Here is a 17,019-nt window from a genome sequence, read left to right on the forward strand (position 1 = left end):
TGACCTGTTCTAAGACGCATAATTATCATCTCTTCCTTTGGGTTCCTGCCCTGCCTCACACTCATGCCTACTTGTTTTTGTATGGTATATAGGTGCCGTCCGGTGTCAACTGTGTCCCAGTGTTCCTGCCATATTTTATGCGTGTGTGTTTAAGCATGCAGGAAGTGAGTTTAATATAAAAGTCTTCAAGCCTTCGTACTTAACTATTTATTAAGTACATAAATACATAAGCAAGTTAGAATGCTTAATCGCTTACTTACTTATATACTTAATTTATTAATAAGTTAAAAAAGTTGTGAATAACAATTATAATAATAATTATTATTATAATAGCATGTAATGATAATACGAATACATTTTGTTGAGTATTATTATTATATTTAATCATTCAATGCATTTATTTCTTTATTAAGATAATATAATACACCTTGTTGAGTATTCAACCACCACCCAAACCATTCACATTTCCATATGATGGGTCGACACTTGGGGTGAAACGATCGGATGATTGGGATCGATGCGTCGATGTAAAAGACAGCGAATTGAAATGAATTATAAATCTATTTACATTGAGCCATTATAAATATATTATTATCAAAAAGGACAGACAGCTAGTGTGTTTACAAAAATTCTTCAGATTTTTAAACTGATTTACCAATAATTCTGATACTTAAAATATTCTTTCTCTACATCCTCATCATTCACAGCAAGCCTACCCCAGATTCTGAACAAATTTGGTCACAAATCAATTACAGGATACTAACATGGTCAAAAATGAGTCATGTGTCATTTCTGTCCTGACACTTGATTATGCTTCGTGATTTAATAACAGCATCTGTTACTTCCTAATCTACAAAATCCTCCAAACTGCTTCACAGTTATCTGTTGGTTGATATCAGGATACTCAGGTTTGTTGATGGTGGAGTGTCTGGCCGCCTTATATCCCAGGGAGCCCTCATGTCTGTGTTACCTTCTGGCTCTCCCTTTTAGATATGCAGTCATACAGTTCTGCACTCGAGTCTCCATCAGTGAACAGTGGAGAAGTTCAACAAAACAGACTTCCTGTAGAAACTGTAATGAATTTCCTGCTTACACAACTGCACTATTTGAGCATGTAGTGTTAGCACATTTATAGAAGGGGTGTATTTATTTATAATCGCACTATCCGGTGTCACCCAGATGAGGACGGGTTCCTTTCTGAGTCCGGTTCCTCTCGAGGTTTCTTCCTCATATCGTCTCAGGGAGTTTTTCCTCACCACGTCTCCTCTGGCTGCTCGTTAGAGATAAATTCATACATTTAACATCTATATCCTGAGTGTATTTACATTTACATTTATTCACTTAGCAGACGCTTTTATCCAAAGCGACTTACAAATGAGAAAGATACAAGCAAAGCGATATCAAGCAGAGAACAATACAAGAAGTGCTACTATACGAGATCTATCAATTGAATTCCAGAAGAAGCAAAGTGCAGAGTAGAGGTGTAAGTGCATTATTATTTTATTTTTATTTATTTATTTATTTTTTATTATGAGTTTGTTAGGTGTTCACAGAAGAGGTGGGTCTTTAGTTGTTTTTTGAAGATGGTGAGAGATATATTTCTGTACCGTTGCTCTGGGACAATGTCCACTGTTAAAAGCTCTATACAAATAACAGTGAACTGAAATCGTACTGAATATCAGTGATGTTTCTTTTGCTGAGATCTTTCAGGGCTGTGTATTCTTCTTTGTGTAGATTGAGGCGTTTGGTGGATTTTATTTTGAATGTTGTTGATTTCTCTTTCGCAGCTGTTGGGGAAATAATCCAGTGCTTTAATTATTTAGTGGAAATTAAGGTTTTCCATGAGCTTAAAATGAGCATATAGCCCTAAATGCTGTCAATAAATCTTTAGCGTCAGTAATCACAGTAACGTTCAGGCTTTTGGATAACACCGAGTGCTCAGTAAAAGTTATTTCCAAGTCATTCGGAAATCTAATGATGTTTTTCCTGGTTAGAGTAATATAGATTTGTACAAGAAAGTGCTTTTATTACACCAGTTGATATTCAAATTGATGATTTAATACCGGTTATCTCAAGTTGACGTTGGGTTCCAGAGCTGTAAGAGTGAAGATGAACTCTTTCTCCGTACGTTTCCTCGCTTTATTGCAAACAGAGATGTTATTAACGTTATGTCCATCGACACTGACGTTTCTCACCAATGGAAAAGAGAAATCTATACTAGCGGCTTGGCAAAATCATCAGCGTTCAGATCTCCTCTTGGTTTCTCCAATGTAAAGCTGATGACATCTCTGACAGGAAGGACAATAAACAACTCCTGTGATAATGCACAAAACTGATCATTTATGACCTGTGCGTTTAGAGTCGGTGTTAATTATAATTATAATCAATAAACAATTGTTTATTACACAGATACTGTAAGTCACTCCTTACGAGCATGTGTTTTCTGATTTTGTCCCAAGTGTTGGAGACGAGTGGAGGTTCTTTAGAGATGCAGCTGCAGGATTTTTAAGTATAAAGTTTTAAAGTATAAATAACACCCAGCCGAAGAAATTGTCTGTGACTAGATATAGGAGTTCTCTGATTTGAAATGATCTCCAATTCAGTACATACAGTATACTGTACATATCTAAAGATTTATCTAAGTCTAGGGATTAACAGGAGTGTACTTCATGTAAAAATAAATGTAAAAGTGCTTTATACTTCTTTAAATACATATAAACTGGAGTGTACATGAGACATAAAAGCTAAATTCATGGCTATTTATGAGTTTGCTGTGTTCATGTCTCTCAGCCCGCGTTATTAATACGCTATAGAGAGAAAATGAAACCACCTCTCCACACACAGTACGTCGGTTAAAAAATAAAAAGAATCAGCCAACCACAGCGCAGGGTACAGTCTGTATCCGGGGAAGACGAGCCGAGCGGACCAATCACAGAGACTTTTGCTTTGTAGTCAGGCAGACATAAGAACAGTCGTCCAATCACAAAATAATGCGCAGGGATTTTTTGCTGTTTATTTGACTCAGGTACTTGTTTTTTCGTTTTAAAAATAAACCTTGCCACTATTTTGCGTTTTGGTGAACAGTGTGTACAGGGTTAAAGTAACCGCGCGAGCTGGTGGCGAAATCGGGATAGATTCTGGCAGGAAAAGCTGGGTTTAATAAATGGTTCTTCAGCTAACGTTAGCTAGCATGGGCTAGCCGAGGTGTCGGTCCTTAGCTAGATGAAACATTATTAGCAGACTAGCTAACAACATAAAGCTAGCAATATGACGATTTCTTATGATGAAATCTTTTAAAGTGTATCGAAGGAAATCACTCGATATGATGTCTGTCTTAACGAGACGAGGGGGAGACGACTAGCTAGCTGGCTAACACACTAACTAACTAGCTAGCTAACCGTCCACACGACTAACTTAGCTAGCTGTCCGAATTAGCCACGTCGTTCGGCCTAATGACGTTAGCTAGCGGAAACGAAGTTATAACTCCGTAATTATGTGCTCTTTCTCCACAAACAAACAATCCGAGCCACAATGTGTGTGTGTGTGTGTGTGCTGTGAACTGTTTTTATTTTGCTACTTCTTCTTTAAAAGAGATTAAAATTTGTTGTCCGATGAGATTTTAATGAATGTAAATGTGTGTTGTTGTTGTTTTTGTGTAATAACAAACAAGGCACGGACATTTACAGCGCGTGACGTGTATATGAATATGTTGTGTATTAATATTGTGTTTGTCTTATGCTTTGTGGCACTGAGTGTGTAATCTCCGCGGTGTGTGTGTGTGTGTGTGTGTAACTCCAGTGTGCCTGTGTATTTATGAATGGGTGAAAACCTCTAACCGTAAATGTTCCTCTACAGTCAGTTAACTGAAAGTCGTCTCGATTTCCCCCTCCTTTTGACTTGTTCGTTCTTTTTCCTGTTCTCCTTTTTTCTTTTGCACGGCTCCCATGCGGTTGCCAGGAAGAAGTCGGCAGAAATCACAGGATGACGTCATGTGCTAATTTGCATATTTTATTTAACGGTCATGGTCATTTGCATATCAAAACGTGATACATGAAGAAGGAAGAGTGGAACAGGAGAGAATTCGATCAGAGTAGAAAACAAGTCAACGCTCTGGGGAACGCTGTTACAGAAAAATAATCAGCGACGAACGACGGGGTGGTGTGATGGAGCGGCGTCACCGTTACCGCTTTGAACGTTGATTCATTTCCTGTAACAGCACGTCCACAGGTGTTTTATTCCTCTTATGCCACCGTGATAAACTCCTCTGTCCTGAAGATGTTGAAAACTTACAGTTAGTTTTACCTCTGACTGTTACACAGCGCTGACACTGGAGACTCCTTCCTTACACACATTCCTCCTTACAGAAAACTTCACCGTATCAGTGATTATTTTAATCTGTTTATTATCAGTGGAGCGTGCGCTGTACGCGTCCCTGTGAACGAGCCGTTACTATAGAACCCATAATGTATCAGAACTTGCGTGTTAATATAAACCTGCGCTACAGTCAGAGCCGCCGTTATAGAGAATTAATCACCACCTCCTGACCAATCACAGTCCAGAACTCAGCAGCAGTGTGGTGTAAATTATTTCATATAGAATAAAGAAGTCTTTAGTGACAGAACCACATACAAATTGTTTATGTATATACAAAATACTATCATTTTTTTTTAAAAGGCTTTAAAATGATACTAAAGGAAATAATTTTAAATAGTTAAAATGCTGTTAATGTAATCCAGATTGGTTTAGCATGAACGATTCTGTCATTTATGTGACACGGTCCAAAATATCAGAGCTGTGGAAGAAAACAACCCGGATTTCTGTCACTACCTTGTTATTATCATGTTATTAAAGATGTTATTATTATATGTGTAATATAAGTCTTGTTAATCCCAGAGGATGTCCTGAATGCGGTTTGTTACCCTGACGTGGTTGAGCCATGATGGAAGACCCGATAAAGGCAGAAGGCTCGTCTGCAGACGGCGACGCCAAGCCCGGCATGCTCCAGAAGCTCAAGCCGAACATCTCGTAAGATTTCAACGATCACTGTTATGTATAGTTGTGTGCAAAAGTTTGGGCACCCTGGCCAAAGAATTTAACACACAATCACTGGTACAACGTGTTAAAAAAAAATTCTCCAATGTTTGAAAAGTTGTTGAGTGCACGGTTGGTATATACCTGATGAATTTAAAATAACTGAAGAAAAAAAAAATTATGTGCAAAAGTTTGGACACCCTTCCGGTTGTAAAGTCTTAACTTGTTGACCCCTAATAGCCTCATTAGCACTCGTTACTCATTAGGTCATTAGGAATATCAATTCCTCAACAATGGGCTCCTCTAAGCAGCTGACTGAGAATCTGGAAACAAAGCTAAACAACCCCAACAAAGCAGAGGAAGGCTATTAACAGACATCAGAGCTCACGATTTTTAATTTAAGGCGAACTGTGGACATCAAGGTCAGATCTGTGGTGATGCAGTGTTCTACTGTGCAGCATTATTTGCACACACATGATCTGCATGGAAGAGTCATCAGAAGGAAAGTCATGACAGCAATATGTAGATAAGCCAGAGGCATTTTTAGACATGTGCTGTGGACTGATGAAGTATACACTGTACTCTTTGACCACAATCACCAAAGGTATGTTTGGAGAAAGAAAAAAAGAGAAGAAAAGCCCACCTCACCAGCTGTTAAGCATGGAGGTGGATATATATATATCTGTCCGAGTGGGTTATACTAAGTACCGTTTCTATTTTTTAAGTTCATAGAATATAAAGACAGCATCCATTAACACTTGCAACTTCTTTTCACTTAAAAAGGAAAAAACCCAAAACATGTAATTTGGTGTGAGAGCTGCCCAAACTGTGTACAGTACTGTGCGAGTGTCAGAGACCAACATTTTTCAGTAATTACTGTTCATTATGTGGTGGCAGACAATCATGGGATTGGAAAGAGTAGGTTAATTTAGTTTTCAGTCCAACAGTCCTGGGGTTCATGTTTATATAGACCGATATTAAAGAGCTATATATAACGAATAAAATATTTACAGATTTCATACTGTTTTTTACTGTGTTATATTTCTGTTACAGACATTTCCCCATCGTTACTGTTATTCATAAATGACACCATAAAGTTCTTCAACAGTAGAAACAGTATGAAATCCGTAAATGTTTAAAGTGATCAAGGATCCAACCACATAAAAACCATTATCTCAGTAAATATAATATGTGTTTGGATATATGTGCACCGGACATATACTGTTCAAAACTCAAGAGTCTGTATACTTATTTTTCTTCCCCAATAATCAGATATATTGTAATCAGATATCAGTGATCGGTTGCTGTGGTTGAAAATGAAAAAATAAAAATAATCACTTGCTTTTCATCCACATGTGTTTATACTGGAAATGGAGCGTTTGATTACATCCCTTACCTGGAATATAGCTCAGCAGCAACCTGGGATAATATATCATCTGCCTAGAAATCAGCTGGAACACCATAGCAACCACCTAGAAACATCTATCTTATAAGATTTCACCTGTTACTTATAACGACAGGTATACGCCAGTGATCAGTTGTGGTGTTTAATGTATCGCTGTCACTGTATACACGTTTCCCATAGTGCTGTTCACCGAATGTCAGACTTTTTGTTTTAAGTTTAATTTTTTTTTTTTAAATTAATGTCTTCCTACATTTATCCACCGGTTTCTACACACAAATAATCAGACATCACGAGTTTCTTTCCTGCCTCTACGCGGTTCAACCAGTCACAAGATATCTGTGTTTAAAGTGAAAAATAAGTGTTTGTTACGTCTTCTAAAAACTATTACCAATAAAAACTGGTACATTCCTCTAACATGTATCAGATGTCAGCAAAGACCTAGCAACCAACTGAGATACCACAGCAGCTGCCTAGCAACAGCCTAGTAACCAGACTGGATAAAATAAAAACCACCTAGCAACACCATGGCAACCACACTGGATAAAATAAAAACCACTTAGCAACACCATGGCAACCACACTGGATAAAATAAAAACCACCTAGCAACAGCCTAGTAACCACACTGGATAAAATAAAAACCACCTAGCAACACCATGGCAACCACACTGGATAAAATAAAAACCACTTAGCAACACCATGGCAACCACACTGGATAAAATAAAAAATACCTAGCAACACCATGGCAACCCTAATCACACCAAAGAAAGTGGTTTATTTCTAGTTTTGTATTTTTACACATAAAAACAAAGATATAAAAATGATTTGTATCATTTCCACCACTTTCTTGTCAGTGTATAGAAGTGTTTGATGATTATAACAACAATAATAAATAAAAACCTAAGGATTAAATTAGAAAGCATTATATTGAGTGATTGATTTATGTAAATAATAATACATTTTAAAAATAAACGTTTAAAATAAGCTTAAGGCAATTATAAGCTTGATGTGGTGTAGCCCCGCCCCCGAGCTCGTGGGTACCGAGGGGGTTGTGTTTGTGCACGCGCTGTTTCGTTCTCCGTCTGAATTCTCTTTATTTTGGTTTAAACGTGCCCTTCACCTGCAGCTGAACCGACGCAACAACAAAAAAGAAAACAAAAAGAAACGGTAAATGCACAAGAAACTGAATCAAACCGGAAGAGTAACTCTCCCGGCTGAAAGATCTGCAGAGTTTCAGCAAGATGGCGAGAAGAAGAGACGTGAAGATGTTGTGGACAGAATCATCGAGAAGGTCCAGAAACTTCACGAGCCGCTTGAGGAAATATCCAGCAAAACGGACCTGGTGATCCGCAGAGTTGGCGACGAAAAGCAGCGCGTGTCTGAGCTCGAGGAGCACAGCAGGAGCACCGCCGCGCGCGTGGCCGAGCTCGAGGGCGCGCTGGAGAGAACTCTGGACCGCCTGGACGACCTGGAGAACGCAAAGCTGTTCTCCAAGGACATCCTGATAGTGGGGCTGAGAGAGGGCACGGAAGGACCGGACCCGGTAAAGTTTTTTGAGACTTGGGTACCGGATGTACTCGGCATGCGCGACGGAAACAAGCGGGTAGAGCTGCAGCGTGCGCGTCGCACGGGAGCTCAGAAGCGCGCTCAGCCGCGAGCGGTTCTGGTTCGATTTCGCAACTACAGGGACAAGCGTGCGGTTCTGGAGGCTGCCAGAGACAAAGAGAGGGTCCGAGTGAAGGGGAGAAAAGTCTCCTTCCGGGATTTCGCGTTCTCTGTGCAGAAGAAACGCGCTGAAACCGCATGCGCGCGGAAGCAGCTGCTGAACGCTGGCTTTAAACACTCTTTTATTTACCCCGCTGAAGTGGATGTACTGAATCCACCCGGAGGAGGAGATGTTTATCTACACGCAGTGAAAATGGAGGCTTCTCTCCACTCTGACACACATCTGCGGGACCCTGGAACCGAGGAGTGAGTAGCTGAGGTTCTCTCACTCAGAGCGTCTCTGTCCAGCTCACAGACTCTAGACTGCATTCATCTCCTCTACTGCAACTCCACTGATACCGGGTCTCAGGAAACGCACCGGGGGTTGCGGGGGGTTGCTGTAGTATACCACTCGGTTACTACGGGTTGCTAGGTGGTTTCTATAGTTTAGATCTCAGGAGGTCACTGTGTGGTTGCAATGTTATCTGAGTCAGTTGCTAGGTGGTTGCTGTGGTATCTCAGGTGGTTGCTAAGTGTTTTCCATGGTATCTCAGGCAGTTACTAGGTAGCTGCTATGGCTTTTCTTATGGTTACTATGTGGTTTATATTTCATAGATACCTAGGCGTTTATTGGCTGGTTGCTATGGTACTCTCACTTACGAAATGTTTTCAATGATATCTCAGGTAGTTACCAAGGGGTTACCAGGTGGTTGCCATGGTGTCTGAGGAAGTTACTAAGTGGTTACTATGTGGTTGCTATGATATATGAAGCAGTTACTAGGTGGTTGCCATGGTATCTGAGGAAGTTACTAAGTGGTTACTAAGTGGTTACTAGGTGGTTGCTATGGTATATGAAGCAGTTACTAGGTGGTTACTAGGTGGTTGCTGTGGTATCTGAGGAAGTTACTAGGTGGTTGCTATGGTATATGAAGCAGTTACTAGGTGGTTACTAGGTGGTTGCTGTGGTATCTGAGGAAGTTACTAGGTGGTTGCTGTGGTATCTGAGGAAGTTACTAGGTGGTTGCTATGGTATATGAAGCAGTTACTAGGTGGTTACTAGGTGGTTGCTGTGGTATCTGAGGAAGTTACTAGGTGGTTGTTATGGTATCTGTGGCGGTAAGTAGGTGGTTACTTGGAGGTTTCTGTGGTGTCTGTTGCAGTGACTAGGTGTTGCTATGGTATCGGAGACAGTTACACTGTGATTACTGTGGTAACTGAAGTGGTTACTAGATGGTTACTAGGTAGTTGCTATGGTGTGTATTACTCTTTGTGAGTAAGTCTAATTAAGTTACTATCTGATGTGACCCTGGTCTTTCTCTCCCCAGTGCAGTGAGCTCTGCAGCTCTCACAGTAATCATCTCTCTCTCTCTCTCTCTCACACACACACACACACACACACACACACACACACACATACACACGCAACACTCTGATTAATAAACAGAGATTAACGCTGATGTTAGCAGCACTGCTGTACAGGAGCACTGTTCTCGACCTGACATCAGCGGGGTGTGTGTAAGATACGTGATGAGCCTCGCCCACTGTAACATCTCAAACACACACTCACGGGTTACACGTGATGTTCTAGGAACAGGGGACCCAGTGTTCTTTATTAGAACAGCAGAATTAAAACATCTGCAGGAGCTGCTCAAGCTGTGCTGATGTTGGAGAGAAAAGGTGTGGCTCAGTGGTTGGAGGTGTATCTCTGTAGTGTTTCTCTCAAGAGTATCCTCCTCACTCGCCGTCCACATTTATTTATTTACTTATTTATTCATAATCATAATGATCATATCATCATCATCATCATCATCATTATTATTGTTATTATTATTATTGTTGTATCAGGTGGTTACTAGGGGGTAGTTAGGTGGTTGCTGTAGTTACTCAGGCACTTACTGTGTGGTTGCAGTGGCATTTGAGGCGGTTACTAGAGGGTAGCTATTGTATCAGAAGTAGTTACTAGAGGGTTACTAGGTGGTTGCTATGGTATCTGAGGCAGTTACTAAGGGGTTACTCGGTGGTTACTCATGGTTTCTATTAGGTGGTATCTATGGTATCTGAGGTGGTTACTGGTTGGTTACTATGGTATGTCTTAATCTTCATGAGTAAGCCTTTTTATGACTATTTATGACCCTGGTCTTTCTCTCTCCAGTACAATATGCACCCCAGCTCTCAGTAATCCTCACACACACACACACACACACACACACACACACACACACACACACACATTATTACACGGAGAGTAAATGCTGACATTAGTAGTGCTGCTGTACAGAAGCAATGTTCTCTACCTGAGTGTTGAACAGGAGTGTGTGTGTGTGTGTGTGTGTGTGTGTGTTCACTGTATCACGTCTCAAACACACACTCACAGGTCACACATCACGTTCTAGGAACAGGGAACCCCTGTTTTCTTCACGAAGATTGTTTCATGGAACGGAATTAAAGGTCTGTTTAGAGGTGATTAAAGGTCTGATTAAAGGTCTGTTTAGAGGTGATTAAAGGTCTGATTAAAGGTCTGTTTAGAGGTGAAGAGAGGTAAAAGAGAACGGAGCGGTGTTGTGATGCAGCGGCTTGAGGTGTGACGTCTGCAGAGACACGTCGGGTTATCTCCAGGGTAAATGTGACCCTCTTAACTAACATTGGGAATGGCTTCCAGAGTCCGTAGGGATTAACAGGTTTATTGGTGGATATCTTTGGGGGTTGCTAGGTGGTTGCCGTGGTACCTCAGACCGTTACTAAGGAGTTGCTAGTCACCAATTTCTAATAACCGTATCCTCAATTACAAGCAGAAAATGCGGCCACACTTTTTTATAACAATAATGCTTTTATTGTAGTGTTTATAGTAGCATTTTATATTTATTTTAAAGTTCTTATAAACTTCTATACGCTCAATGGCCACTTTATTAGGGACGTACGTGTAGGGACGGGGAAGCAGATGCTCAACAATAATGCTCGGCTAGCCGTTCAGTTCAAGCTTGATTGGTATTAAGAGGCCCGATTTGTGCCTCGAACACATTCCCCACAGCATCACCCCACCTCCACCAGCAGGCAGGTCGAATCCATGGACACCTGCTCTTAACGCCAAATTCCGACCCTGCAACCTGCGGCGGAAACTGAGATTCATTAGACCGCAATCTTTAACAGAGTTCCGAGAGGCCTTTCTGCTCAGCACGCTTGTAAAGAGTGGCTGTTTGAGTCACCGTAGCCTTCCTGCTCAGTGAGCTTGATCACGTTTACAGCGGGTTTTTCTTTCAAACATTGCTGGATTTGTAATAGACGCTGAAGTTTGGTATTGTATGAATATGGTTTGACCTTGTTTTGTTTTGTTTTTCTCCCCACAGTAAGACCGTGCAGAGTAAAGTGGATACCATTTTGGTAAGCATCCGATCAGGATAACTGACAGTCGCGTAAACGATCCCCAGTCCACTGGTGTTTTATTTTCTAACATGTCTCTCCTCTGTGCACTGTCTTTCCTCAGAGAGATGTGCAGCAGTTTACAGACAACGACAAACTCTACCTTTACCTACAGCTCCCCTCAGGTCCGAGCGCGGGAGAGAAGAGGTACGGCCGAGCGTCGTGTTCCTGCTGTGGAAGTGTGATGATGTGTATCAGTGTAAAGACGAATGAGAAATGAACGCGCGCATGTGTGTGTGTGTGTGTGTGTGTGTGTGTGTTCGATAGCAGTGACTCAAATGCGGTGAACATGGCCGACCAGCTCCACACCTGCAACTGGATTCGCGCTCACCTGGAGGAGCACGCCGACACCTGCCTGCCCAAACAAGACGTTTACGAGACGTACCGGTGAGATATTACGTTATAGCAGATTTGAGCATCTGTTCAGAACCAGCCTCTGTTTTATTTTATAAATAATAATAATAATAATAAAATGTACCACTCTGCAGGAAACACTGTGAAAACCTGCAGCAGAGGCCTCTGAGTGCGGCCAACTTCGGCAAGATCATCAGAGACATCTTCCCCAACATCAAGGCTCGCAGGCTGGGAGGCAGGGGGCAGTCCAAATATCCTTTACCGCAACCTGTCACTCACACACCGCCGAAAATTCCTTCCCATGCTGCTGCTGTAAGAGTATCATTAGCTTACCTGTCTTTGTGTTATTGTTCCTTGACCGCGTCGGCTGGCGTTACGTACTGCTACAGCGGGATCCGCAGGAAGACGGTGTTAAACATGCCGCTGTTACCCAACCTGGACCTGAAGAACGATCCGGTATGAAACTCCGCTCACACTCACACTCTCACTCACTACACCCCGTGTTCTCGTTTCGGCTGTTCACCCGCGACCCCTGCAATTCCCCCGCAGTCCGAGCTGACCGAGCTGGTGCAAACGTACAAACAGGAAGTGACGGAAGCGGCGTGCGAGCTGATCTGCGACTGGGCTCAGAAGATCCTGAAGCGCTCGTTCGACACGGTGGTGGAGGTCGCTCGCTTCTTAGTGCAGGAGCACATCGTAAACCCGCGCTGCAGCCAGGCCGAGCTCGTCACCTCCGCCTCGCTCGCCGGTACAAACCTTTACCCAATCTCCATTTCTCGTTTTGTCTATGAACCCGGACCTGGCGATGACCGAAACGTGTGATGCGGTGTTCTCTTACCAGGGGGCCCTGCGAAACCACACAAAGTGATTAAAAAGAACCCGACGACGAGCAGAGGGAGCACAGCGGAGGAAGAAGGCGCCGGTCAGGATGCTAAGGTATTATAAATACAGATTATACTTCATCCCGGAGGAAGGTGAGGGGCGTGACTGTTTATATCCGCTATAATGTGAGTGACGACAGACGTTAAACGTAGCTGTAAATGGATTAAAACGTACGACGTTGTTTATTTTTTAATGGCTGGTAAATTGCTGTGGTATAAGAGGAATAAGACGCTCGGGATGTACTGTATTTCTGTTTATTTTAACAGAAAGATGAAAGCGAGCCGGCTGTGTGTGTGAAACATCTTCCTAACGACAAATCAGCTAAAGCTCCTGAGGTTTTGCGTTACGGAGGACGCGAGATGCAGGTGGAAGCTCTGGTCAAGAAACTTCCTCAGCTCCGCCCACGTGGCTCGATTCCGGAAAAATCTCTCGTCTCTGTTCACGCCCCCGCGCCTGCCTTCACGCCGAACGATTCCAGCGGCGTCCAAGTCACTCTGCCCATCACCGTCGCGACGCTCTCGCCCCAGCAACGCGGCTCCGCCCTCCCTCTCATGATCCTGCCTCCTTCGGTGACCGTTTCCACAGCGACGGCGGTGACGACGGCATCCAAACGGGCGTCCGATTCGTCCGCCGTGGCCGCGGGCCCGCCTCTGAAACGCAAACGCGGCCGACCCAGGAAGCAGAGACCAGAGGAAGCGGCGGCGGCTCAGAACCTCGGTCCGAATCAGACCGTGAACCTGAATTCGAATCTCAATCTGAATCCGGTGGTGCTGAACAGAGGGGTGATCCAGAAAGCGCTGTCGGCGTCCTCCTCGTCCTTGTCCTCGTCCTCGCAGGTGACGGAGACGGTGCTGCAGTGTAAAGCCGAGGAACACGAGTCGCGGCCCGTCGTGCTCCTGCAGGAACCGGGCCGGGCCATGGTGATCCAGCGTGCCCCCGTGTCGCGGGAAAACCGTCCCCTAAATCAGTACGTCTCCACCGCACACCTCCCCCCTCCTACCGTACACGAGGACAGGGGCGTAGTGGAGATCACGCTCACGCCCATCGACCACATAATCGCTGCAGACGACTCGGTCTGCGTGCCCGAGACCAGCCCGGGGGAGGGGGAGGTCCCTTAGCCGTGTGCGTGTGTGTGTGCGTGTGTGTGTGTGTATTGTCAGTGACTAACATGTCAGAGTGTTCAGTTCAGATTGCAGTCGTGTCTCCGAATCTTCAGGCGTTTTTACTTCCTCTGTTTCCTAATAATCTCGTGAACTGCAGTCGATTAACGAGAACACGCAGCAGTGCAACGAGCCAAAACCAAACCTTCTTTCAGAGGTGCCAAAACTTACAGATTTAACCCTAGCACTGACATTTTTTATCTGTTGCTATGGTGATATGGGAGACACTTGATAGCTATGCCTTTTATGTTTTTGGTTTGTTTGTTTGTTTTTTTCAACTAAAGCACCGGGCACAAACATGAATACAAACTAGTTCACAGAAGGGGAAAGGACGCCGCGTGCCTGGGTGTGAGAAACACGCGAGAGCTTCACGTCACGCTGACTTCATCACGGCGAGGGTTGTTATGGTGTCACGGCAGGTCAGGGTGTGTTAACTTTCTCAAAATACCAGTCCGATCCATTTCCTCTTGTTTGGTCACACATCCGGAAAGATTACGGCGTGATTCCTCTTCATGAACCGAGCAGTAGGAATAACTCCGGGTGATGTTGGTAAACATGTCGCTAAAGGTCGCGTTGTATATCCTGCGGGAAAAGTATAAACACGCCGCTGCAGGAAGCGCGCGCGCTTTTGTCTCGTAACCGAAACTAAAAAGTTTCAAACGCAAAATAACGAAATAAAGGGGGCGTGGTTTAGGGACGTTACCGAGTTCCTAGCACAGATACACACTATAGCGCATGTCATGATCGATCATGTGACCTACTAATGATCAGGTGGCCACGCCCCCTACATTAAGCACCTATAATACGTTTCAAAACGAGACGTTTGTATTCGACTTTCAGTTAACACCGAGATATTTTTACACAACGTGTGAGAACGTCACCCCGTAACATCTCTAATCTGGTAGAACTCGGGGATCTGGGCGGGGCCGTGGGCGGGGCCGTGGGCGATTTGGTCAGAGCCAGTTTTTTCTCTCTCTCTCTCTCCGACTGCTGGGATTGTGGCGTGAGCAGTGTCGGCGCCTCTGATGTTCAAAGACGACTGCGTCAGAGACACGTGTGGAAACGTGTTGGAGATGCTCCACGACTCCACAGAGCTGAGCGAGGAGACGACACGGTGCTACAGCGCTGGCCGTACGCTTCCGTTTTCACCTGCTAGCTCCGTTAGCATCATCGCTACTACTTCGGTACGAACACCAAACACCTCTCAGCATTTCACCTCGGTTCCAATCCGCCCAACTGTAGCTTTAACGCACTTTTATCACACAGTCATCCAGACTGGACAGGACGACGCGGGGCCTGGTGGCACCCTGACCGTCGCTCTGCGTGTGTGTGTGTGTGTGTGTGTGTTAGTCGTGTAGGTAGGTGATGTCCAGTACTATTACGGGTTTGTTTACATCGCCTCTGTGTCTTCATCTAACATTAAACTGCAGTGACGATTTACAGAAGAAGCGCACACACACACACTCACACACACACACACACACACACACACACACACACACACAGAGATGATGTAAAGTTACTGAGCGTTTTTATTTGAATATTTTACAGGAGTGTGAGATGTGATGGGACTGTAGCACTTCGTGTGTAAATAGTTTTCCTGTGAAACTCACCTTCAGCCCGATAAACACGACAGACGAGTCGAGTCTGGAACCATCGATATTAACCGTCACGTCCCTGCCCCGCCCTCCCCAGATAGCCCCGCCCCGCCCTCCCCCGAAAGCCCCGCCCTCTTCCCTCACATTAGTAATGTTTTGTCTGCTGTTGTTTCTCGTGTCTCGTCCCGGGGTCACGGCCCTCGCCGGACGCTTCAGGAAGCCCATGTTTGTGCCAAAAGAAGATTGCAGTGATGTAGTGACAGGCAGCTATGCTAACTGTTTAACTGTTTAACCATCTGGTGTAAGATTCTTATTAAATTATTCTAACTGGGCAGCAGCCTGAACCAACACTGTGTTCATCTCCACATTATTTCCAGCGTGGGTTTCTTACATCTGCTCTAATTACTCTGACCTCTGACCTTTATTAGTTTCCTTTATTTATTTTTAACAAAACCACCCAGGCACTCAGTGCTCAGAGACAGTCATTTATTATTATTATTTTTGTTATTGTTTTATTGACCTCGCTCTCAGACGTCCACACGCTGGTAATAAATATAATTAATACTTCACATCGTTCAAGATCTCGCTCTTATTCGTTAAAAGATTGAGGCTTTAGATCAAACTTTAGATCAAACTTTAGATCAAACCCTCTGTTTAATGACCTTTTTTTCCTCTGGGGAAAAAACAAAGCATATGATTTATTAATATAAACATGTCGGATATAAAAGAGCGTGTACATTATTTCACAGTAGAGTGTTATGTGGCGTGGAAACTGATATTTTTCACTTTTGTTTTATTCTTTAGTTGTTTAGTCCTGCGCTGTAGAAGATGATCTGTTTGTTTGTTTGTTTGTTTGTTTAGTCCATTGCACTTATATTCTACCCTACTGCAACAACCTGTATTTAATTATAAAGCAGATTCATACTTATTAAATCTGTTTAATCATATACATTCATCATTCCAATGACATTAAATACATTATTTTAAAGGATATAAATCTGGATGTGAAGTGATTGATGTAAAGGACACTGTTGTACCTCCCAGGCTTACGAGTGAACCCACACCGGATTATTTCATATTATTATTATTATTGTTATTATTATTATTGTTATATAATTGTTAAATTGATGATCAGGTTTCTTTGTGTGTGACCTCACGCATCTTTACACTATTTAAACACCCATGTTAATGATTCGCACTTCATTACATGAAGAGAAGTCAGTGAATAATAAACTGGGACAAAGCGAACGCGAGTTCTGTTCCTCGCGTGTGAATTTGAAAGTTTTGTCATTAGGTGTGATGAACAGAGCGGCGGCCCGACTGTAAAAATAATTTTTAAAATAGTCATTTAAGATCCGGTAATTATAATAAAACCAAGCCTTTAGCCCCTCCTCCTTTAAAATGAAAGAATCGAGTGCGACATGTGAAGTCGTGCGTTCTGGTGTGAATACGATGCCTGTTCAGTAAAAGT

At 43.2% G+C, this 17,019-nt stretch overlaps 1 protein-coding gene across 4 annotated transcripts; it reads left to right on the top strand.

The window, feature by feature from the left end:
* Positions 1 to 1,549: 1,549 nt before the first annotated feature.
* Positions 1,550 to 15,896, top strand: rfx5 (regulatory factor X, 5). 4 transcript variants are annotated; one of them, XM_047150522.2, is made up of 10 exons: positions 1,550 to 3,025; positions 4,894 to 5,025; positions 11,482 to 11,515; positions 11,619 to 11,701; positions 11,825 to 11,941; positions 12,043 to 12,159; positions 12,286 to 12,364; positions 12,458 to 12,656; positions 12,750 to 12,844; positions 13,057 to 15,896. In XM_047150522.2, the coding sequence occupies exons 2-10, from the start codon at positions 4,937 to 4,939 to the stop codon at positions 13,906 to 13,908; spliced, it is 1,665 nt and encodes a 554-aa protein (XP_047006478.1). In that variant the 5' UTR covers positions 1,550 to 3,025; positions 4,894 to 4,936; the 3' UTR covers positions 13,909 to 15,896. The 4 variants fall into 4 exon arrangements, with proteins under 4 accessions (XP_047006478.1, XP_017310408.1, XP_017310407.1 ...); XM_017454919.3 differs by having other exon boundaries at positions 1,552 to 3,025; positions 11,822 to 11,941; XM_017454918.3 differs by lacking the exons at positions 1,550 to 3,025; positions 4,894 to 5,025 and adding an exon at positions 6,941 to 8,404.
* The last annotated feature ends 1,123 nt before the right edge of the window (positions 15,897 to 17,019 follow it).

Source organism: Ictalurus punctatus, chromosome 24, assembly GCF_001660625.3.
Source record: "Ictalurus punctatus breed USDA103 chromosome 24, Coco_2.0, whole genome shotgun sequence".
NCBI lineage: Eukaryota > Metazoa > Chordata > Actinopteri > Siluriformes > Ictaluridae > Ictalurus > Ictalurus punctatus.